This window comes from Telmatherina bonti, assembly GCF_933228915.1.
Source record: "Telmatherina bonti genome assembly, chromosome: 1".
NCBI classification, from domain to species: Eukaryota; Metazoa; Chordata; class Actinopteri; order Atheriniformes; family Telmatherinidae; genus Telmatherina; species Telmatherina bonti.
The window spans coordinates 23,824,488-23,850,126 of NC_136619.1; the positions used below are offsets into that span (position 1 = coordinate 23,824,488).

The window sequence follows — 25,639 nt, forward strand, 5'->3', positions numbered from 1 at the left end:
TGCTGCTATGATGCCCAGGAAGACAAGTAAAAAGATCAATAAAAACACAAAAAAAAGAAAAAAATTTATAATGGATTATTTTTGTTCATTGGAAAAAATAATTTTAACAAAAAAAAAAAAAATTCATTTTAAAATTATAAAGCAAAAAATCCCAATATTTGATTTTCCCACCCCTAATGCTCATGATACTGCAAAAAAAAAACCCAGTTTATTTCAAACAAGGCCTGATATTTGCCTGGGCAAACTTCATTATTTATAATTATACATTGTACTAAACCTTATGATTTGATGGTTTCACCGTTTTGCACAACAAAAATATATTGTGTCAAAGTCAAATGTAAGACGTCCTTAAAACCTTTGTGTTGGAGAGGACCATCCACTTTTTTAATCACTGACTGAAAAGCCTGAATGTAGGCTTGAATGAAGATGCAAATGTCTATATTGTATGAAGAACTTCAGTTTTTCAGCAAGACAAATCAATCAAAACAACTTTCTGCATACAACAAATTAAAATTTGTTTCACTAACTTATAACACTATAATTATATATATTATATATGTGAGTGTGTGTGTAGTTTTTTTTTTTTTATAATTACTCACAAGCACTTTGAACTTTATAAAAACATACTCAAAAGATGACTTTATTTAAAAAAAAAAGGACAGTATTGTTACATCTTAAAACAAGAGGAAACACAATGTTGTACTTTGTTTAATCAAACACTGGTATCCTTTAGGTGAACATAAAATCAGATTCTCATCACACAGGGATACACACCTGCATACTACAAAAAGTTGCAGTTTTTCATAGTTTAAAAAAAAAAAAAGAAAAAGAAAAAAAGACCCAGTCTTGACATTTTCATTTTTTTGGACAACAATATCCACACCCCTGTACACCTTTAAACATTTATGACATGACAAGGGGTTTTTTGTTAATGTAAAAGTTGATCCAGAGGTGGAAGTTTTTTTTTCACCACGTTTCTGGCTGTGCTCACAGAGACAGCCAACCCTCCTTACGTTCACTTAAGTTAGTTGTAGATGAAGTTGAACCTGTGAAAACAAATGGAGGCATTATCCAAAATTTGAGTCGCCCAAACACAATTATTAGGGGAAAATGGTTTTCTTCCTCTTTTTCAATGATGAAAAATAACCAAAAATAAGATGCTGCATTCTCCAGGTTTAAGCAGAGAAGAAACATCCAGATGTTATTAGATCACATTTTAAAAGTCAATCATCTGTAATTGTATGGTGTTTACCTTAGCGCATATGGAATAAGTAACATGCACAGTCTAATGTCCTCCCAAAAAAAAATTACCATTTTGCAGACATCCCAATGTTACCCTTTTCAGGGCAAACTCTGCTTGTTTAAACCAAATTATGTCAAATCATGTTTTGCACGTTGTAAATTATAATGGTTTTGCAATAAGAGATTCCACTTAACAGTCTGGCAAATTGCAGACCAGACTTTCCAAGCACTGAAAACATTTGGAGCACCATAAAACAGGACACATAATATAGGAGAACGAAAATTGTTGAGAGAGGGAAATCTTGTGACAGAGCAGGGCATTTTACATGAATCAATCAACAAACAGGTTAAATGTCACATATCCATCTGTATGACAAAAGAAACTTAATCTTAAGCAGAAATTCCTCTTTCCAGATGTTAGCAGACAAAGAGACTAGAGAGGAAAATAACTTGCACCCAATAACAAGAACACATGAGTCAGCCTTACCTGCTCAACAGCTGCGGTAGACTGGAAATAATGGGTCCATATCCAGGAGCGTTATCATAAAGTTCAAACAACGGTGCAGCCACCAGTTTATAGTTCTTGGGAACGGCAAACAGCGCTGAAGAAACATCAACCATAGACTTAAAAGCAAATGGTGTCCATGTCAAAAAAATACTTTTATCTACCATTTTACATCTATTAAATATTAAGTAATTGAAATTAAATGATGCACCAACCCTTTTCCTGCAACTGAACCAGGAACAGTTTTTTATGCTCCTTAGGTTTGGTAATGTGAGCTGGAACATATGGGTACTGCCAAAAAAAAAAATAAAGAACAAATAAAGATTGAGTCAGGAGTTTCAAAATTAGAAAAATGTTCGATTGTGAACAACCAGATACCAGTAATGTTTTCTAAAACTTTTTGAAAACAGCAATACTGCATTATTTTCAGAAAAGACAATAAATTTGGTTATAGTAGTTTATATATATCATTTTAAAAATATTTTATCGTTCCATTATCTGAGTGTACCTACCTGTGGAGGCTCAAAGTTGGGGCGCCACCAGTTGCCGATACAGTCATCAATTACCCAATCCTGCTTCACCCCATCCTGCCGTCCAAGGATCTAACATACAATAAAAAGTTATTACAACTTATATAAATCCACACAGACACAAAGCTCAGACTGTGCTGTAAAGCAGGGCTACTCAATTAGATATTCAGGTGGGCCAGATTTCCAAATAAAAAAAATGATCAGAGCAAGTAATTAAAGTAAGGGAAAACAAATCAGTAGAAATAAATACAAACATTTTGAAAAATAAGTGGTTTATTAATTTTTTGTTTTAAATTAAGTCCCACATGACAAGGGCAAATGCACAAAACAAAATAATGAAAATTCCAGTCAGAGCCTATTTTTCTCCTACCTTGTAACATAAAAAAACCATATCAAACTACACTTCTTGATCTGGTGCCTCCTCACATTATAATCTTTACACACCGCCACATAGTCATTGCATATTAAACACATCGGTTTGGCGCACCAATGTGACAGAAAAATAAACAAATACCTTTCAGTCCAAGCGGGGTTAAATCTGCGGTTTTTGTTGTCAATTTTGCGTTTTGGGACAGAGAGCGACATGCTTGCTAGCGCTACTCTTACAACTTCAAAACACAACACAAGCTGGGGTTAATGTTGCTAGGCAACCAAATGTTGCATTCTTGTAGGATAGTAGGCTTCTTAATCAAGGAAGGAATGACTGAAGGTTCTTGATTAATATCTTTTACATAAGCTGGGCCACATAGAAGTTGGTTCTAGGCCGCATGTGGCCCGCAGGCTGCCATTTGAAGAGACCTGTTGTAAATACCTCAGTCATCAAGCGTTTCAGGCCCTCCACCTCATCTTCTCCGGGACTTAACTCTCCACCAGGCCTGCAGGAGAGATACAAACTGTCAGGCAGCTGTGAAACTGCTACTTTATTTATAACGCACTTTAAAAACAACATTTGCAAAGTGCTGCAAAAAACTACTTCAACTGATTCACACAGGAAACAATCAACATTAGCCGCTCACAGTTTGAAAAAAGTTGTCCCCAGCTGCAGCAGTAACACATGAGGCAGCCTGTGTTCATGAACAATGAGAACGCCTTCCACCGTCCTCCGCATGCCCATCTTGTCAAACTCTTCCCGCATTCGCTGGAACCTGGCAGCCACAGAGCTGTCCTTCTCATACAGAGGCTCCTTGGTGCCAAATGTGTAGTTAGTGAGTGGATATCTAAAGCCCAAAAAAAGAAGCCATTAAATGTGACTTAGTTGTAAGAAATGCCATTTAAAGCAATATAAAGTCATCACTGACAGTGTATAGAATAACATAATGTAATGTTATAATACAACACAATTACAATTATGCTACGTCACAAAAGTTATTTTTGATCATGAAAACTGCACAAAGCTGAAAGTCAAACAACTTTAATCATATTAAATTGAGGGGGAAAGGAGTAAATGTTCAGATTTAAAAATGCCTGAAAAATAAACTATTACGATATAAACAGATTATTTAAACAATTATCAAAATCAGTCAATGATCAAAATACAAGACTTTATTGGCTGATGTATTGTTTTTTAGTGATATATGACCATAGCTTAATGATATGGACATATTAATAGCTTTATTTAAGCTCAAAGTGGCAACTAGGAATTTAAGAAGACAGTGAATTGGGAAGTAAAAGTGTGTCCCAACATTTTACTGGCTTGAGTCAATTGCAATATTATTTCAATTACTTTATCCCACATCATCAGAAAAATTATAACAATTAAATAAATAAATATAATCAAGTTCACATTTAATTATCAGTGGAAGCTGTTGTCTTTTCAGCATACTTACCAATTACATTAGTATACCAAGAAACAATACAATAAATATTCTACCACTTGTTCTAAAGTTGGTTTCAAACCCAGACACCATCGAGTCAAGGTGTTGATTCTTAGGCGTTTTTCTGGCTGGAAACAAAACAAAATAACTATACAGCAACCAGATGTAGTTACTTGATCATCGCTTTATTTCTTTTGTACTAATCTTCATTTAAATTAAATAACCAAACTGTAAACCGTAAGGCTATCTTCACGTTGATGATTTGCTCGGAGGAACTCACAGGTTGATGGTCCTCTCCAGCGTGAGAGGTTTAGCGGGCCCGCTGATGTATTTGCTCGCAAACTGGTCTCCACCGCGGCGCGGCCAGCCGGTAGCCGAGCGACTGGGAGGCACGACAGACATTTTTACCAAAGCAAATAAATCCTGCTTCCCGTGCACAGTTGGATATAGCGGGTTGCTACTTAGTTGGATTTTCCAAACAACAAAAGACACAGAGAAGGTACTCCACTTTACAATCGCTACCGTGGTCTCCCCTCTTCTTCCCCTTCCGGGGAGCAACGCGATTTTGAGTTGGAGATTTCCACGAGCGACGCCTATTGGTCTGGATGGTGAACAGCAAACATAATGAGTAGAATTCAACTTCCAGTGTTGTTATGACAGTATATTCGGTTTAAAAACAGGAAAAATAAGTCAGATGTGTTGCATAGTATGTTTTACCAACATACAACTAATACAACTAACTATCTCAAAAAGAAGTTGATGGTTGTTTTTTTTTTCTTTCTTTCTTTTCCCATAGCAGAGCCTTTGGCTGCGGTATAGAGCTCAGGCTCTGAGAAAATCCCCTAATTTAGCTTTATTTGTGTTTGTAGGGTTAGGTTTAGTTAGTTAAATGTGAATCATCTTTATAATACAGAGACAGAATAATTCTTTTGTGACATAACTCTCTGTGTTCATTTCTTTCTTGCAGAAGACAACTTGTTTAATGACCAGAGTCTAACTATCAGCATCATTGGGCCTTTTTATGTGTATACATTTTTGTTCCTTACTGGTACATGGACATATGAGCAAGATGAGCAGGTAGGATGTGGAAACAAATTTTTAAGAAAAAACTTGTGTAAAAATTGTGTAACGGATTGTGTACTTTTTTATATACTTTTGTGTCCTCCTTTCCTTCTGTCTTGGTGAAATGTCAGATATCCGCAGTAACTTTTTTTTTTTTATTTTATTGAAGTCTGTAGATAACTGAATGAAGGCAACAAAATATATTCCAACCCTATGCCAGTCAGATAATAGAGACTCTTTGATTTGGATTACACAACAACTGAATTTGAGTCATGTTTATTTTTCTTTCTTTTCTGTACTCAAAGTCAAGGTTAAGTGAACAATACTCTGCCATGTTTAGAAAACTGTTTTATGCTTTCAGATCAGATCTGGGTGTTGTTCTTGAGCAGCATGAGTAAATAAATATATTTCTTTTTGTATCTAGATATCTCATTAGTATAGTGTGAAATAACTTAATCTTAAATTAATGAAATACAGAAATCATATCTTATTTTTATGGCTGGAATGCTGCCATAACTGTGTTTGATAAGTGATTTTTAACAACCATGTTTTTATTATTGAATCTGGAAGCGTTGTATCAGTGATAACACACTTGTTCAATTGTTTCTTGTTTTCACTCTACTGAGGCACAGCTAAATGAAGAATGCTTATATAAACACATTAATTAGGGACTTAATTCATTATAATTAACGTATTAATTAATTAAATAGATTATTTAACTTAATTAATTTAATTAACTTAAATTATTTTAATTAACATGTTCTTACAGTTTAAACCCTGAAAATAAATTCTGTTCAAATGCAGTTTTAAAGTTTTCAGGGCTTTCATTAACATCTCATCACCTTCCCCAGGATGTGTTCCTTGTTTCTTGTACACATTCTTTATAATGAATAAATAAATAAATTAATTAATAAATTATTAAATAAATAAAAACATTCACACTTAAAAAGGCTGAGGGAATGAGTCATTCAATTGAATAATCCATTTAATAGTCATAACTATGTATCTTATTCATATATTGTAAACATGTTTTTTTTGTTTTTTTTTTACCACAGTACTTTTCATATGGTACATAATCATACGTGCAATGCAAAAATCTCAAACATAAGTTTAAAAAAAAAAGAAAGACAAAGACACTGCTGGATTTGTTGATTACATCACACCCAGGGGATCTCAGTTCTTTGGTCCTGTGGCCCACTCTTTGTGGTGTGCTGCTGTAATGTGGTGGTCCTTATAGGAAGTGCCATGGATCACCCCACCCCTCCCCCACCCCTGTCCATTCCCATTACTGTGTTCTCCTCTGCTCGTCACAGTAGTTGGTCCCATATTCAGCAACATATTCAGATCTCAATCACTTATCACTCACTGACATAGATTCTTCTTGCTTCTGAGCCTTTGTGACTGCCTTATATCTGTTCCCATCACTCGCTTTACCAGATGCAGGTTCAGCCTGAGAGTCTTCTTCAGCTTTCACACTTTCAACTTGCTCTTCTTCATTTGTCACATCTCTGTTATCAAGCATCGGTTTGTCATTGTCACTTTTGCTCTTCTCTCCAGTATCATCAGCTTTCTTCTTCTCATCAAACTCCTCTGACTTGCTGTTTTGAACCATCTTGAGCTCCTTGTCTACTGGTGGGAGACAAAAATACAAATAACTACTAACATATTACACTGGAAGCTTATTTTGCATATTTACAGAGCCTAAAACTTACCTATGCCTTTCTCAGGGGGGTTTTCTGTTTTTTCCACCATTGAGATGTCGTTATCTTTCACTGGACTATCATCAGAGGGTGCTGAACTTGTCAAATGTTGAGAAGGGGCACTTGAATCATCATTATGGGGCAGGCTAGAGACAGGTGGTGTGAGGATGATGCTGACGTTGCTAGAGAGTGGTAGGTCTGAACTAGTTGTGTATGCTGAACTATTTGTGGAGGTGGTATCTGCTCTATTTAAACATGTGGCAGTAGAAGTGGTGTCTGTTGGGTTTGTTTCACTGGAAGAAGTGCAGGGACTGGAGGTGTCATCTGGGCCAAGGATGGCTGAGTGACTAGCAGTGGGTGCAGCAACAGAATTAATGGAGTCACTGGGTGTTGGGGTGATGGTTTCATCTGGGACGGAAGGGGTAACGGTGGTGGGAGGAGGGGCAACAGAGGAGGTGGTGGAGGGTGTAGTAATGGGAACGTCATGTGAAACTGCAGCTGTAATTGTGTCACTAGAATGAAAAGGAGGACATGTAGTTTTAGGGACCGAAGAAACTAATGTTACAGAGCAACTGGAAGAAACTGAAGTGGATTTGTCACCTGCTTCAGAAACTAAACCAATGGTAGTAGACAAGCCTGATGGCATGTGTGATGTGCTGGTTGAGGGTGATGAAGCTGCAGTGGTGACAGAAATATCTGCACCATCTCCAGCAGCTGCAGTAGCATCAACTGAGAGAGCTCCATTTGGCTCTGCCAAAGCTGACTTGGTTGACAGATCTGTTGATGTTGTAGAAACTGAGCTTTGGTTGCTGGGAGCTGAAACAGTTTTTGGGGTGGTAATGGAAGTTGTAGTTACTGTGTCTGTGGCAGAGGTGACAGAGAGGCTTGGGGTGATGGATTCTGAGGAGGTGGAAGGAATTGTGCCAGTGTCAGTGGTCACTGTTGATGTACTGGTGCTTGTAAGTGTTGGAATGGTAGAAGTGGAAGGTTCAGTGGTAGGAGCACTGGTATCAGGGATAGAGGCTTTGCTATCAGGCCCTGTACTGCATAAGGGTATTGTAGCTGCTGCAGTAGAGTTAACTGAGTCAGTGCATATATCTGTGTCCGAAGGAGTTACAGTACTTGCAGGAGAAACTGTAACACTTGCTGACTTTGGGGCTGAGTTTGAGATTGTCGATACAGAAGTAGTGGTTGTAGAAGCTGGTGTAGGAGCAGAAGGAGTAGAAGGAACAGCAGGTGCTGGTGGAGCTGCGTCTGTACTGGCTTTAGTAGGCGTGTTTGTTTCTGCTTCTTGTATCTGGGCTAGCTCGTTCTCAGGTGTGTTGCGGCCAGAGGTTGTAGGCGGTGGACCTGGTTTGATTACTGGCTTTGGAAGCAAAGCAGGCTTCCCATCTGCCTCGTGTGCGGACACACTTGCTCGAATTTGATGCCGTGTGTCTAAAAGAAATGTTAAAAAAATAAATGTGCTGGTGTTTTAACAGATTGTAGGTTATATATGTGGGAATGGAAAAAAAAACCGAAGTGTGTTTTACCTGATGACGCAGACATTGTTCGAGGTTTTGAGAAAGTAGGAGGTGGCTCAGGCTTACTGTCAATGATGGTACCTGAAGCATAAAGATTACATCCTATTTTAACACAGGAATTGAGCCCTAACTGTGAGACTTTTATAAATATAAACAGCCAAATTCGCCCACTGGTCTTATCAGCTCAGTGACTGAGACATTTAATCTTTTTAATGGTGATCCACATCAACAAGTCTTTCTTTGTTGTACAAATCCTTAAACTTCAAAGATTAATCCAGCTTTATGAGCACTAAGCTGGAGCAGAGGGTAGTTTAATTATATTACACATTACATAGATCAGGGAACATACCTTCAGACTCTGCCTTTTTCATCTCTCCCTCTTGATTCTACAAGACACAGAAACACTTTTATACACTTTTTTATTACTTTCACAATACAGGACTGAGACACACACACACATTCACACACCTGTGTCTCTGGTTGAGATTTAGAAACTCCAATGCGCTGAAGCATGAGATGGAGTTTCTGCTCAAAACTATGTTGGCCTTCAAATGGTTTCTGAAATCACAGAACAGAATTAATACTTTTTTGTAGGATGTATTTACTAATATAAAGGAATACAATATTTGAACTGTAGTGACACTCACTTTTGCAGTGTTTCTAACATTGGTAGTCCCTGCTGCTGCTGATCCAGACAGTAGAATAAGAGACTGAGATTTCCCCTCTCTTAGAGCTCGACGGGGAGGCACCACCTCACCCCTCAGAGGTGCTTCACCAGTAACAGGTGTCTCCTGAGCAGCTGACTCTCCTGTAACAGAACTGAGATGCTCTTTTCCTTTCTCTTTTTCATTTTCCTTGTCATGATCCTTCCCTCGGTCCTTGTCCTTATCTTTCTCAGACCTGGCGGCCTCCCTGAGAGGACGAATGAGATCAGCGATGGAGGCCTTTTTGGGACGCCCCTCCTGACTCATCTCTGATTTCAAACCTCTCCTCTTTTTGAGTGTAAAGAAATCTCCAAGCTTCCTCCTGAGTGTTTTTGTCGGTGGTGGACAAGGAGTGGAGCTAGCAGGAGCCACCTCGTGTACCGTAATAGATTCCTCATCTTGCTTGTTCCTATACAGGGAATCATATATGTCAAATCTCGTTCCTCTTCTTGAGTCTAAATCTATTAAGTATGATGAGTGCTCTTTGTCAGCTGTGATACTCACTGTGTATCAGTAGGGAGTACCCTCTTTGTAAAGAACTCCTCAACTCCTTCATCCACTCTCCCCATGAGCTCAAGGACTTCATTTTCACTCTCAATTATTGTGTCCTAATTACCACACACATACATAGAAAACAATGACAAAAAAAACTTGCATCATATGTAACTTTATGTAACAATCCCCTCTAAAAACCCACACACTGGCAGTAATGTGCCTCCTGCCTCTATAGGTGTTTTTTGGTTTGATTCTCTCATCCATTTATGCTACAAACCCAGCCCCTCACGAGAGTCAGTTGCTCAGTAACGTATAAAAGGTGTGTGTGTTGTGTATGTGTGAGGGGAGGTCACTGCATTTTACATGCAGAAGAGCATGACAACTCATTTTACCAATGATCGTAATTTAATATCAAAATTGCAGCAATATAGAGTTGCATTACATTGATCATATCAAGATCTGCGCCTCCAAGTCACAATGACAGTTAAGAGGTTGACACAGATTTAGTTGAAGTCACTGTTATATGATATCTTGTTGTGGGAATTGCTTGAATTTTGTCTCCAAGGGAGTGACTGCATGTCTTTAACCGAACAGCTGTGTGACAACGTCGTGATCATCTCACTGGAAAACCACACACTCTACATTCTGAGACATATGAAAGAATAAAACATTAGCTGTTTCGCCGCTTTCCAGAGGGAGCCAAAAAAAAAAAAAAGAAAAGAAAAGGCATTCAGACCAAACTACCACCCGCTTGCATTTAAAGTCACCATGCTCACTCAGACAGAAAACGGAGTGCATTCTTCTTCAAAAAGATAGACCTGTACAAAAGGAATACCTCCTTCAAGCAGGAACCAGGCATCTTTTACAGCACTCCCCTTCCATCCATCCCTTCCCCCTGCCTCTCCCCTCTGTACCCTATTACATCTCTCTTCTCTCCCTCCCATCCATTTTCTCTCCTCACACACACCACCTCTCCCTCACACTCCATTTTTTAACCAAACCTCTCTCATCTTCCTGCACAGTACCTGCAGTCTGTTGGGACGATAGTTCAGTTTTTGTCGGTGAGGTCTTGGTCTGCTCTGGGTGTAATGCCTGAGAGCTGGTCCGCCCAATGGCAGCTCCATTGGGGAGACACGGCACGCTGTTGCCGTGGAGCTCTGTTGCCGTGGCTCTGTTGCTGAGGCACCGTTGCTAAGAGCACGAGCACCAGCAGTATGTAATGCCTCAACAGAAGTGGGAGGGGCCAAGCTGACTAGACTGACATATCTGACAACAGAACCTCCCCTCCCCATCCCACTCCAAGAGAAAAACCAGAGCAAAAAAGATGGTGATAAAATAAGAAAAGCCACGCAGACAGGTATCCAGAGGCCACACTTCATCCATACATCTTAGCCTACATCAAGTGCAGATCAACTAACACACTCTGCAGGAAATACCTGAATGGACAAAATGTTCTACTACTTATGTAACAAATTAATAATTTATTTCATATGCGGAAAAGATGCTGTAATTGACATGCTGGCCTGGCATTTTCTTATATCCCTAAAAAATGTGCACAAATACACTACAGTCTATTCTCATTAATTTAAAAACATTTCTCACCCAAGGAAACTCCTAAGTGGTCCTACGTAGATTGTTCTGATGCTTTATAATGAGATGTATGACTTGTTCAGAAGCCATAACACATATGACACACACCCACAAGCACCAGCTTTTGCTTATTTTGATTATAAGACTGGCTCCCTTGAGAATATATGTTGTTAATTTCATGGTAACTGTATTGCCTGGATGAATATTTGATCATCAAACAAATTAGGATTTTCAGTGTTAAGGTGCATTGGTATCAAGAGCCTGCTGCTTTTATAGAGGCAAGTTTTAGGGTCAGGTGATTATGTTTTCTGAAACTTAAAGGTGTATTTAGTGTTAATTAGATATTGTCTGTGTTTACAAACGGAATAAACTGCACTAAAAGAACCCAAAGTTGTAAAGAGCACACCAAACAATGAAACAGCATCTTCAAGGAAGTAAATGGTTAATAAGTAAATGGTTAATAATCTTCCTCAACTTAGCAACAAAATGTTGCTCTGACTGTGACACTTTTAAAGCTGACTGTGTCTTTTTAAAACATATGCTAAATCTGATTTAATCCAGACAAAAAAAGAAAAAAAACCTTTTCTATCAGTCAAATTCAAGAATATAATGGTGCTTTAAAAATTTTTTCCTGAAACATATTAGCTTACTTAATAAGTCAGATTGTCTATGTCTATAAGCACAGTCTATGTCTATAAGTCACATGTAGACACTAGGTCTATTACACAATGTTGAGTACCTTCATTTTTGGTACGTATCTTAAAAACGGCATGTCATTTATATCTAGTAATGAATGATCACGACTCAAAGCTTTACTGAATGTCACCAGTGTGCAGTTTTGGTTTCAATGTTATCTTTAATCCTCAGTTTGCTGAAGTGCAACATAAAACAATGTTTAATCATCAGCTTGAAGAAATGCTGTAATACTGAATTTAGTTATTTAAGCTGATAGAAACCGAACCTAGCTTTTTTCTTCCACTGGTTTGATGTGATCACATTAATCATTTTTAGATCATCTTCCATTTACAATATGAGGGTGGTTAATATCACGACTTCTATGTGTGCCATTGAGGACCAGTCAAAGCACTGCCCTCTTGTGGCAGACTTTATGGCTTGCAGCGCTCCCCGCCCCAAACCACCACCACCATATATTATATTTTTGTTATCTCTGACTATTTATTGATTGTTAAAAGTTTTACGGGGGGTATCTGCATTGATTTGAAGAAATCATATCGATAGTCTGTTCTGTTATTCGCCATTCTGTTGCTATTTGCAACGCCCGCGCGAGAATTCAAATCTGGCGCCCATCACCTACAGCAACCGGTTGACCACGCCCCTTTTCTGCCCTGTGTGCTGTGTGTGCGCAGCCGCGTTAGCTCAAATGGGCCGCCATTTTGTGTTAGGCCTACTCCTCCAAAGCGGGAGGAAATTATTAGCTCGGTGCAGGGCTTATACGACCGTCCTTTGCAGGACTGATTGGAGCAACTGAAGGCGCTAAGCTTCCAAAGCCATATAATAGAGAAAAGAAGCGACACGGAGTAAGCAAGACCATTACTTAGCTGCCAAAAGAGGGGAGGTTTTTGTAGGAGCCGTCGACGGCCTCTAGGTGTCACGGTAGGGCTTACCGACCAGGCGGCTGGCGGGGGGTGTTTGTCTCCCTCTATCGTTATCCAAAATACACTAAATTAATCTATAAAGTGTAAGCCCTGGTCTCAGTAGAGCATTTTTGTGATTTAGGGCCATACGATGTTGTGTTTTCGCTGGGTTGGGTATAATAATCGATATTTTTGTTTTAAGTTTGTACAGGCCTGACGTCCATCTTATCATGTCCTTTGTTTCCTGTTTTCAGACGTACTCGCGCTTCGCGACTTAACTAACATGAGACATGTTAAAAGTACTTTTTCTTGTTCTTGTTTTGATTTCCAGGGCATCATTGTTAGAATACCGTCCTGTCCAGTGACAGACAAGACATAAGACGGATGCTTTAAATGGACAAACCAGTGAAGCACAGTGATCGACTGATTGGCAAACAGGCTAACCCATCAATGTCTCTTCAACATAGGAAGACGTGAACTCTTTTAAAACGTCTGCCTCCTGGTTACTACAGTCTGACAATTGATATTAACATGGTTTATACGTTTATTAAACGTTTTAAGCTTAGTCTATGTACTTTAAAAATATTTGACTCTTATTCCAGGCTTTGTCAGAGGTTGCACAGTCAAACTAGAAGTCAGTTTGTCCTCCATTATATTCAACACGGCTTTATTGCGCCAAGTTCATGCTTGCTGCGTGGAGACACAGTGACCCAGTTTATAGGTTCACATGTAATTAATAAGTCAGTGTTACCTGGGTTTCTATCATTGCAACTAGCAAAAACATCCACATTACTAAACTACTTGGATATGGACTTATTAATCCATCTTGCTTGACTTGTAGGTTGACAGTTTATGAACAGTGAGAAACAACGTCAGTATATTAAATGATAAATCTAGAAAGTCATCAATGTGACAAAAACCTTATCTATTTCTCTCTCTCTCTCTCTCTCTCTGTGTGTGTGTGTGTGTGTGTGTGTGTGTGTGTGTGTGTGTGTGTATATACACGTATATATGTGTATTTATGTATATATATATATATATATGTGCATGTATGTGTGTGTATATATATATATATATATATATATATATGTGTATTTATGTATATATATATATATATATATATAAAATGTGTGTGTGTATATAGCGAATTCATTATTTGTAACTGGGAAAACCTGCCCACAAGACAAACTATTACTGAGGCACAATATGTTGTTGGTGTGTGGATGGATGTTTGGGTTTTTTTTTTTTCAGTTTGTTTTTTTATCATATTATCTAAACATGCATGAATTTATTTAAAGTCAGTTTTAATTATAAGATAGGAAGTCATAACGTTTGGCTGGTGTGTATTAATCTTAATGTTTTATACTTGAAAGTTTTTATAAGATTTTATAAACATGTTTTCTGGATTATTTGCAAAACTGATTATCATCCATGAAGCATTTCTTACAATTCCACCTTTATTCTGTTTAGAGTATCGGTTAGCCCATTGCCATGGAGGGCAAAGTTGTTTCCATGGAGACTGCTCAAGCTGCTCTGTCCTCAGATGGAAAGGTCCTGCCAGACGGTGGTGAGGCTTTGATACAGGGGGCACAAGGTGAAGTGGCTGGTAATATGGAGATGATGGTGATGGATGCCCTTGATCCAACTTTGCTGCAAATGAAGACAGAAGTGTTGGAGGGAGGCGGGACGGTTACTGTAACTGGTGGAGATGAGGGTCAGATCATCACACTCCAGGTTTGTGAAAACCTAAAGATGATTATGTCTTTTCAGTAATTGGAAATGTTTTGTCATTTGATATGATTGTAAGGTTGCTTTGCTCTTTGTAGGTGGTAAATATGGAGGAGCAGGCAGGTGCAGCATTAGGTCTTGGTCAACTTCAGCTGGTTCAGGTGCCAACAGCAACTGTAGTGGGGCTCCAGGCCTCTTATGTCGAGGGGTCAGCAGCCAACAAGGATGCAGAACCAGTTATCTGTCACACCCTTCCTTTGCCTGAGGGCTTCCAGGTAAGACATTACATTGTGTTTCTCTGTACTTTAAGTAAAAATCTTCCGCTTTTCTTGTTGAAGCACTACAATAGTGAAACTTTTTATGTGTTTCTTAGGTTGTAAAAGTGGGTGCCAATGGGGAAGTGGAGACTGTAGAGCAGGAAGAGCTCCAGGCTGCTCATGAAGAGCTTCAAGGGACTAGATGTGAAGAGGAAGAGGAAGAAGAGGAGGAGGAAGAGACAGGAGAAGTGGAATCTTCTGTACCCCAGCAAGATGATCCAGAATGGTCCAAGGATCCAGACTACCAGCCCATTACTGCAGTCCGTAAAGCGAAGAAGGGAAAGAAAAGCCGTCTGCGCTATGCAGAGGGTGATCGTGACATGGATGTTTCTGTGTATGACTTTGAGGAAGAGCAGCAGGAGGGACTGCTGTCGGAGGTGAATGCAGAGAAGGTTGTTGGCAACATGAAGCCTCCAAAGCCCACAAAGATAAAGAAAAAAGGTTGGATTCAAATCTTTAACTTTATTAATTTGTAATGCCTTTAATATACAGCGCTTTAATTTGAGCCGAATGGGTCTTATTTGTGTCAAGGTGTGAAGAAAACTTTCCAGTGTGAGCTCTGCAGCTACACTTGTCCAAGACGCTCTAATCTGGACCGACACATGAAGAGCCATACAGATGAGAGACCACATAAATGTCATTTGTGCGGAAGAGCCTTCAGAACAGTCACACTGCTGCGAAATCACCTCAATACACACACAGGTAAATCAGAATAGTCAGGAATGCTGACTATGAAAACAGTTGAGTACCTTTTTAATAAATTTGTTTTTATTGGATGAAACTGATAATCTGAAGAATCCAAGTATCCTGTCATAGCTTGACTGTTAGGCGAGTTACATTTTCGATTTATTCTTTATAGGTCTGGGGGATTTTTATAAAATTTTAAAAAGTTTGTTTCCATCAAATTTGTGATGAACTATATAATTAGGGTGCAACATTTTATGACATCTAGAGAGGCAGCTGTGTATTTCTCGGTACATTCCAGTCAATTAGTTGTTGCTAATGCACGTGAGCAATAACACCTTAATGCTGAATGGGGAGGGAATTGGAGCAGAAATGTAGGCAAGAATTAGTGTAGTTGAACGAAATCCTGAAAGCAGGACTGAAACTGAATTCATCTTTCCAAATTGTTTCATTCATAAACTGAAAACGTCCCAAAACATCAGCTATATGGAAGTTGTTTTGATACAGTAAAGAAGATTACATACAGATACAATGGGCAAACTTTGTGTACGAGTCTGTTCTTTCATTGCAAACTTCATCTATTTGTGGCTACTAGCCTATTTTGGATAACATTTAAAACTAAGCAAATGGATCACTACAGCAGTTTCATATTTCCACATGGTGTTCTTGTGGTCATTATCACTATACTTTTGATTTAAGTGACATCATTAACAAATGATATCATGACCAAGATCCATCAATACAGAAAATCTTAAAATAATAAATTATTTTGTTACACATCACCCAACCCTAATGCCTTGTGTTTATTGTATTTGATCAAAATTATTATGCGGTTATTTGCCTCATTCAAATATGCCTTTTTGAAAATCTGTGATAATACCACATGTTATAGTCTGCTTTTTTTTTTTTAATGACTTTTTTTTTTTAAGGCACTCGTCCACACAAATGCACAGATTGTGACATGGCTTTTGTGACCAGTGGCGAGTTGGTCCGTCATCGTCGCTACAAACACACACATGAGAAACCATTCAAATGTTCCATGTGTGATTATTCCAGTGTGGAGGTAAGTTAGTACTCACTTTTGCTGTTCCACTAATTTCATGTGTAATCCTAATTAATATACTGTGGAAAAAGTTCTTATTTTGAAGTATTTCTCTTGCCAGGTGAGCAAGTTGAAAAGGCACATCCGCTCTCACACAGGGGAGAGACCTTTCCAGTGCAGCCTGTGCAGCTACGCCAGCAGAGACACATACAAACTGAAAAGACACATGAGAACACATTCAGGTAAAATGCTCAGACTCTTGCTTATCTTCATTTTAAGGAGAGAATCCTTCTCATAAAATGCCTTCCTTTATGTTGCAGGTGAGAAGCCTTATGAGTGCTATATATGCCATGCCCGTTTCACACAGAGTGGCACCATGAAGATGCACATCCTGCAGAAACACACAGAGAATGTCGCCAAGTTCCACTGCCCACACTGTGACACTGTCATTGCACGCAAGAGTGACCTTGGTAAGTCTGACCAAGCCAGTTTTAAACTGCCTATCAGTAACAACCCCCCCCCAAGCAAAGCTGTTCAACATTTGGTATGTTTGTTCTCATCCAGGTGTTCACTTGCGGAAGCAGCACTCATTTATTGAGACAGGAAAGAAATGTCGTTGCTGTGATGCTGTGTTTCATGAGCGCTATGCTCTCATCCAACATCAGAAGACTCACAAAAATGAGAAACGGTTCAAGTGTGACCAATGTGATTACTGCTGCCGACAGGTTTGTGTTGCACTGAACATTTCTGATATCTACTGTTTTGTTTTGTTTTTTTGTTTGTTTTGTTTTTGTATTTTACTGTTTAACGACTTTGAAATATTTTTTTACTTTGTTTCTGCAGGAGCGCCACATGATAATGCACAAGCGTACACACACAGGAGAGAAGCCGTTTGCCTGCAGCCAGTGTGATAAAACTTTCCGGCAAAAGCAGCTTCTGGACATGCACTTCAAGCGCTACCATGACCCCAACTTTGTTCCCACTGCCTTCGTCTGCAGCAAATGTAGCAAGACCTTCACGCGCAGGGTAGGGAAGCCTGAGATCTGTTGTACATTTTTTAACATTATGTCACTGAGGTTTAACAATTGAATGTATTCTCGGCAGAACACCATGCTGCGTCATGCTGAAAACTGCATGGGCGAAGTTCCTGGAGATGAAAATGGAACTCCCGTTCCCAAGAAAGACCGCCGTGGCCGAAAGAGGAAAATGCAGACCAGGAGAGATGATGATGATGATGACGATGATGACAACACAGGTATTTTAAATAAGTGATGCCATGGTGAATTGTGTACATGCTGTAACATTACAATAAAGTCAGAGATTTTGGGTGAAGGGGGAAGTGTTAAAGTGGCTTCCTGTATAGTGAAAGGTATGCATTGGCTTCAGTTAAGTATTGGTGGGAACACAACACTTAAATGGACAGGATGATTATGAATGAATAAATGTCCACATTGACATCTCGCATGGAGGTTTGGAAACCTTATTTACTTTGGCTACATTTAGCAAGTTTTCAGACATAGACTTCATTTTTAAAAAGCAACTAGAGACAAATATAGCTACTTTATCTGGTGTTATTGGAGACGGTCGTGAAAGCGGGTGTCGTTCACTCTTAATATTCATAGGCCCCTTCGCACAACCAAAAATGCTCACTACAACCTTGGTCCTCTTATAGCAACAACCCCCTAGCTGCTTATAGAGACTGAAACATGCAAAGTTGCCACCAGCTGATCTGAGTTTAAAACTGCCAAAAAAAAAACAGGTCTTTGTGGTCTATCTGAAATAATTTCTGTTATTTAGGAAAGGCTTTGACACAAAGCTGTCCATGAAATGTGTGTACAGTTGAGCAAAAACTATTCATTTCAAACTGAAACCCATGTTGTCTCTCTCTTATGTAGAGGACGAACTGGAAGAGGCAGATGAAGAAGAAGAAGAAGAAATACTCGATGACATTGAAGTGGAACAAGCTGCACCAGTCGTTCCTATCCCTGCCCCAATAGAGCCCCCTGTCAAGAGGAAACGTGGACGACCCCCCAAGAATAAACCTGACAGTAAGTTTAACTCATTGATCAGGTTGACAGTCACATAGAAAGTCTTTGGCTAAATGTTCAGAACCGACACACGGGATGGGTGAAAGCCGTGTAGCTACAATCAGTATCAGTTTTACCTAAAATTCTTTTCAGCTGCCGCCATCATCCGTGTGGAGGACGAGGTCACCGGAGAAGTAGATGACATCATTGTGAAGAAGGAAGTTGGAGCTGACCAAGATGACGGCAATGATGCTACAGAGGAGGTGGTCGTTGGCGGTGTGAAATCAACGATTCAGATGGAGGAGCTGCCCCAGGAAGGAGCAGCTCAGGAAGTGCAGCTGTCTGAGGCCCCTCCTAATGGAGACCTGACCCCCGAGATGATCCTCAGTATGATGGACCGATGATGGGCATGAGGGTGACACCTGTAAAACACCTAGACCCTTGATCAAATCTTTATTTTATTTCTTGGCATTTCAGATAACAAATACTTCCATCCGGCACAGAAACAGACACCCCTGTTCATAATTTAAGATTTTACTTTTTAAATCACTGTATTGAGGTTTGTTTGTTTTTTGTTTTTTTGGGGGTTTTTTTGTACTTCTAGGATTTACCAAACCCAAAAAGGCATTTCAGTACAGTTTGAAGTGGCTGTCATTTGTAGCAGTATATTTCCCCCAGTTTTGCTATTTCTGATATTCAGCGAAGTAAGAAAATAGTTGGAAAACAATATGCCCTGCAGTCAAAGGATATCAGCTATTGTTCCTTTTTTACTGAATTTTCCACAAAATATCTACTACTGTTTTCTTCTAAGGCCTTTTTTGTATGCTTTTTTTTTTTTTTGTATATCTGTACCAGCGGGTAAAGTTAGAGTTGTTAGCACTGCACCTCTCACCAGTCATGCAGATAATGCTTTAAGACCATTTTTTATTGAGGGACTCTTCCTACTTGCACAAATGGTTTTACAAATACAAGTATAATACAATTAAAGTTCAAATTGAAACAGAATATTGTATTAATAAAGAAGCAACTTTCAGGTAAATGATACTGTCATTAATCACAGCCACTTCAAATTAAGATATAAATATATATACGAGATGTATCTTTTTAAAGATTTTGTTCTTTGTGGTTAGGAAATCTTTTTTTTTTTTCTTATTTTGGTGATTCTAGTTTTTAAAAGCTTAATAGATGGCTTATCTCCCGCTCCTTTCCTGCTACTGTAACACCTGTAGAAAAAATGTATATGTACTAAACATTGTCACAGATAAGCACAGAGGAGAAAAAGAAATTGTTCCCACATGTAGCCATTCCACTTTGGATTGATGTTTTTCTTTTTTACCATTTACAATGCTACGTAGCAGTTTGAATGACCTTTTATCAACTGTGTGGCAGATGAGAACAGATGTGACTGTACAACCAATTAAGAAAAAATAGTCATATGTTTTAGATTTTTGAAGCTAAAATGATTGATCATGGATTTTAAGGAGACTGGTTTGGCTCAGCTACGTTACTGGTGCAGTTACAGTAGAAGATTTTCCTGGCTCATGGTTTATTAAAATTGGCAAATGTCAGTGTATTTTGCTTGCAAATATATTTTATTAAATTGAAAGCCTGATCTTTGGTATCTTTTTTTCATGTATATAAAAGAACACATCAGGTTTTTTTTTGTACACTTGCCCACATGTTCAGGATTAAAACATACCAGCTTTCATTTAGTGTTAAATGAGATTAAAATAAAATCTAAAATAAGATTGCTGTTAAAATCAAAGTTTATGCAGAAGAGTAAACATCATATAGGATAAAATTGCCTTGACTGTGTTCATGTAAAACTTCAAATTTACACCCAACAAGAAGTGAATTGAAAAATATTAACATGATCAACTTGCATGTGATTTGCATCATGAGTAATGCATGTTGAGGCTGATTACAAATGCCTGCTGGTGTTATACTAACATTTTCCCAGTAGCTCTAAAATAATTAGCTATATATATATATATATATATATATATATATATATATATAATTTATTTATTTTTGTTAAATACTGGAATCATGAAGTAGTTCTTAAAAATTGACACCTTCAAATTGCCAGGCACCAAGTTTCAAATATTGTTTTTCAGACGATACTGGTCAAATGACATGGACTGGGAAATTCTTAAATGATATAATAAATAGCAATCTATTTTAAATTTATATGCAGTTTTGAAAAAGTATGCATATCCAACTATTTAAATGATAAAGATGTTTTCTACTTGGTGCTGAACTGTACATTGTCATTATCCTGTGGGTCTGGCAGTAGAAGTCTTTCCTGACCTGAAATAAAGAAAAGGCAAAGCATATTTCCCATCTCATGTATGGATTTTGGATAGTTTAATATTAGACTTTTCTCTCGTGCCAACAGTTAATCCTGGTAATAAAATTTAGGGGTTTTTTTTTAAAAACCTCTGTTCTCTCAGAAACTGAACTTCTAAAATCCAAATCCTATCAACACATGAACACAATTGCAATAATTTATGAAACCCTAAACACCACTAGTCAGTTTCAGATAAAAGCTCTCATAGTTCCCACCAACAAAAGAATTTGTAGCTTTACAGACTAAGGATTTATTTGAGGATCCTAGAATTTCCAGGCCCAAAATAGGAAGCAAGAAATTGCGTTTTTGGAGTCCAGCTTTAAGTGTGGATGTGAATTACTGACAATCTTTTGTTTAGTGTTTTTTTTATATCCAAAATCTTTGAAAGAGCTAATGCTTTACTTGCTAAACTTAATTTAGTGTAGTCTACTTTTTATTGATTTACATTTTACTTGAAAAAAAGTCAAAAGGTTAGTTAGATCAATGATTAGGATAAGGGTCTTCAGCACATCAGTGAACACCTTTTTCACTGGATCAGAGCTCATTCAAAATTGTGTGAGAGGAAAACTGTAACTGCTCCCAAGGATTTTCGTTTGGACCAGAGAAAGCCACGCATCAACTGATGTTTTAGTTGGCATTTATTGTGTCACACACACAATAACCGACAAAACCACCGTGAAAAACTAAAGAAAGACAAATATAAAACTTTCATTAATAAAGCAAAAACACAAATAAATCCAAAATATACAATAAAATAATAACAATCACCGTGTGCGCCTTCTAATCCAACGTTTAGGAGCTGTTAGTCCATGTTCAAAGTGTTCCTCTTTCTTTGTGTCGTTCCTCTTCTCCGAAGCACGTTTACTCACTCATCACTTAACTAGCATGCATACCTAATTCACATGCACTTCACATGCACGTAATCCCTCATTCTACCACAAGAGGTCAGTGGCGCAACACAGCAACTTCTTTTGTTTTTAAACTTGAATACAAATATTACCAAAACAAACATAAAACATTTTCTGAGACAGATACACTGCCACCAAAATTACAAAAGGTTTGTATTGACACATCAAATAAATCTTGTAATTTTCCAAACTAAACATTATAATCAACCTCAGACTGTTGATCTTCATTGAAGCATTTTACTCATGTTGCACCAGTACCACTAATTTCTGTACTGGTCGCTCAAGAAAAGACACTTGCTTCAAGCGTTCACACCCTTTTCCAGAACCTCTCTGTCCCATTTGTATCTTAACATGTCGCACTAAACCGTCATCATCCTTATTTGCTTCCACCACTTTTGCTAGTTTCCACTCATTTCTGGGAATGTTGTCTTCCTTGACTATCACTACATCCCCTACCTGCACATTCCTTTTGGGTGCATGCCACTGCTGCCTCAGACTTATGCTTGTTAAATACTCTGCACCATCTGTGCCAGAACTGCTCTGTCAAATACTGAACTCTGCGCCATCTCTTTCTGGTATATAAATCTTCTCTGACAAATCTACCTGGAGGTGGAAGTGGCACTGCTTCTTTCATTGTGAGCAAATGGTTAGGCGTTAAAGGTTCAACCCCCATTGGATCACTGATTGTGTCAGTGGTGAGTGGACGGTTATTTACGATTGACATAGTCTCATAAAATATGGTTCTTAGAGATGAGTCATCAAGTTTTCCTGCAGCTAGTGCCAGCACAGAACTCATAACACTTTTAACAGTTCTGATTTGGCGTTCCCAAACACCACCTCTGTGACTAGCATCGGGAACATTCATTTGGAAGTCACATTGGTTTTTAGCTAAATAGGTAACAATCCTCTCCTTGTCCAGTTCTGAAAGACATTTTTCAAACTCATTTTTAGCGCCGACAAAATTGGTACCTCGATCAGATCTAATTTGTCTCACTGCACCTCTGATGGCAATAAAACACCTCAACCCGTTGATGAACGAGTCAGTGGAGAGATCCTCCAGCATTTCAATGTGAATGGCCCTGGAACTCAAACAGGTAAATAAAAGACCATAACGCTTACATTCCTTTCTACCTTGTTTGGTGAAAAAAGGGCCAAAACAGTCTAGTCCGGTATACGTGAAAGGGGGTGAGGGGTCTACTCTTTCTGCTGGTAAGTCAGCCATACGTTGCTTTTCTGCTGACCCTCGCACCTTTCTACATGTCACACAATTCTTAATGTGCTTGGCCACTACCTTGCTGGCACCTACAATCCAATAACCATTGGCTCTGAGTGCATTTAGTGTTTGGCCTCTGCCCTGATGCTGTGTTTTCTTGTGACAATAATCAAGAATCAGTTGAGTGACAATGCCTTCCTTAGGAAGAATCACTGGGTGTCTAAGTTCAAATGAGGCAGTTGATTTTCTTAACCTGCCTCCCACCCTAAGTAAGCCATTCTCAAGAATGGGATCAAGTTGGTACAACCTATGTGTTTTGGGCAGTTTGACGGCGTTTTGACTCAACTGTTTCAACTCTTGTTCAAAGGCTTCTCTTTGTGCAGCTTTTATGAGTACAAAAGACGCTGCTCGTCTCTCCTCAACGCTAACTGGCCCCATTTTGTCTCCTGCCTTGAGTCGTTTTATCCTTGCAGCAACGTTAAGAGTTGTATTCCAATCCGAGAATCTAGAGAACCTTTCCAGAAAACTTTCTCTTTCCAATGCTTGTGTTTTTAGAACTTTCACTTCAGGGTCTCCGACTAAAAGCTCAGGAGAATGAGGTGTTATGACAAGCGTTTGCTCCCATAGAAATCCAGGTCCAGTGAGCCAGTTTGATTCTGTCAGCTCTGCCACCTTAAGTCCTCTAGATGCATGATCGGCTGGATTTTGGTCTGTTTCAATGTAGAACCATTGCTTTGGGTCTGTGAGATCTCTGATTTTCTGCACTCTGTTTGCCACGAAAATATGAAAGCGGCGTGCTTCATTTTTTATATACCCGAGTACCACTTGGGAGTCTGTCCAGAAAAACTCCTCATCTATCCTCAGCTCTAGCTCTGCTCTGAGGAGACTGCTTACTCCTGCAGAAACCGCTGCTGCAGTGAGCTCAAGACGTGGTATTGTGACTACTCTTGTGGGCGCTACTCTGGCCTTTGCCATGACCAGAGCACAGTGTACCTTGTCCTTTGCTACAACTCTCACATATGAACACTGCCCATAACCACTACTGCTAGCATCTGAGAAATGATGCAGCTCTATTTTCTGGATTACACCAATGTTTTCGGGAATGAAGCATCTTTGTATTTGTATCTTTGGAAGGTTTTCCAGATCAGAGAGCCATGCTTTCCATTTAGTTTCCAATGCAGGGGGAACAGGTTCATCCCATCCAATACCCCGTTTACACATTTCCTGAAGGATTTGTTTTCCAACTAAGATGTAGGGAGAGAGAAATCCTAATGGATCATGCACACTTGCAACAGTTGCCAGGATCCCTCTCCGAGTTGCAGGCTTTTCTTTGAGATCTACACTAAATGAAAGCTCATCTGTTTCTACATCTGTGGTGATTCCTGTTTCCTGGTGGGCGCGGTCAGCTGACAACTGGAGGCACAGCTGATCCACATCTCAGCAATCAACGAACCACCTATTTAAGACCAGCTCTGCCTGCTATCCAGCGCCAGATTGTTGATTGCCCTGCGGTAAAACAGCTCTCGGCCTCAGCTCACATTGCTTGTGCTTGACCTTGATTGTAACCTGTCCTGTCTTCCTCCTGCCAGAGAAAGCCAGCCTGCCTGTTCGTTCGCTTGCTCCCCTGCCTGCCTTCCTCCTGATGCCCGCCAGTCTCTGAAAGCTCCGCTGGAAGAATTCACAGGAATCTGTGGAAAATCAATAAACCTCTCTCTGTACTCAGAAACTGTCCGCTCTTTGGATCCTACTAGCCCCTCACCTACAACAACATCCCATTTAACTCCTAGAGCACTTTGCATTGGAATGTTAGAGTAGTTCAGATTTACATCTTTGCCATTACAGGCACGCTCTGATTGTGGTAAGACGTTCAAGACCTCCTTTTTGTTGCACACAAATTTGTGCAATCGCAGCTTGCCCTTCACACAGATTTCCTGAGCTTGACTGACCAGCTGTTCTGCCTTTTGAACTGAATCAACACTGATTAGCCCATCATCCACATAAAAGTTTTTGCGAATGAAGCTGGCTGCTTCAGGGTAGTCCCTTTCATGTTCACGAGCAAGAAACTTCAGGCCATAGTTTGCACATCCTGGCGAGGATGCTGCTCCAAAAATATGTACCCGCATGCGATATTCTTTGGGCTCAGTGTCAGTTTCCCCATCCTGCCACCACAGAAACCTTAGAAAGTCTCGGTCTGCGGGACTGACATGAAAGCGGTGAAACATTTTTTCTACATCGCACATAATGGCTATTTGGTGTTGGCGGAACCTGCAAAGAACTCCTATGAGAGTATTAGTCAAATCTGGACCAGTGAGAAGGTGGTCATTTAAAGAAGTGTTCTCACTTCTAGCAGCACAGTCAAACACGACTTATTTTCTCTGGTTTCCTTGGATGGTACACCCCGTGGTGAGGTATGTACCATATATTACCATCCTTGCATGTGCTGTCTGCTTCTTCTGCATCACCATCCTCAAAGATGCCTTTCATAAATCCTTTCATAAATCTCACGTAATCCTCTTTTGGATTCCTTTCCATTTTTCCTTTCAAATGCTTCAGGCGTGCTGTTGCGAGCGGTTTGTTTGGAAGTTGTGGATGCTCTCTGAAAGGTAAAGG

At 39.2% G+C, this 25,639-nt stretch overlaps 2 protein-coding genes across 2 annotated transcripts; one reads left to right on the forward strand and one right to left on the reverse strand.

Annotated features, from left to right (window-relative positions):
• Positions 1-662: 662 nt before the first annotated feature.
• Positions 663-4,617, reverse strand: nudt21 (nudix hydrolase 21). The gene is made up of 7 exons (XM_079242574.1): positions 4,372-4,617; positions 3,294-3,494; positions 3,089-3,152; positions 2,260-2,349; positions 1,963-2,038; positions 1,730-1,844; positions 663-1,046 (listed from the first exon to the last, which is right to left on the reverse strand). The coding sequence occupies exons 1-7, from the start codon at positions 4,491-4,493 to the stop codon at positions 1,025-1,027; spliced, it is 690 nt and encodes a 229-aa protein (XP_079098700.1). The 5' UTR covers positions 4,494-4,617; the 3' UTR covers positions 663-1,024.
• Positions 4,618-12,582: 7,965 nt separating this feature from the next.
• Positions 12,583-20,148, forward strand: LOC306759252 (transcriptional repressor CTCF-like). Its single transcript, XM_079244827.1, has 13 exons — positions 12,583-12,703; positions 14,231-14,494; positions 14,587-14,763; positions 14,862-15,246; positions 15,337-15,507; positions 16,419-16,552; positions 16,653-16,773; positions 16,852-17,001; positions 17,096-17,256; positions 17,375-17,557; positions 17,636-17,786; positions 18,427-18,579; positions 18,712-20,148. Exons 2-13 carry the CDS (start codon positions 14,252-14,254, stop codon positions 18,960-18,962), a joined length of 2,280 nt encoding a protein of 759 aa, XP_079100953.1. The 5' UTR covers positions 12,583-12,703; positions 14,231-14,251; the 3' UTR covers positions 18,963-20,148.
• The last annotated feature ends 5,491 nt before the right edge of the window (positions 20,149-25,639 follow it).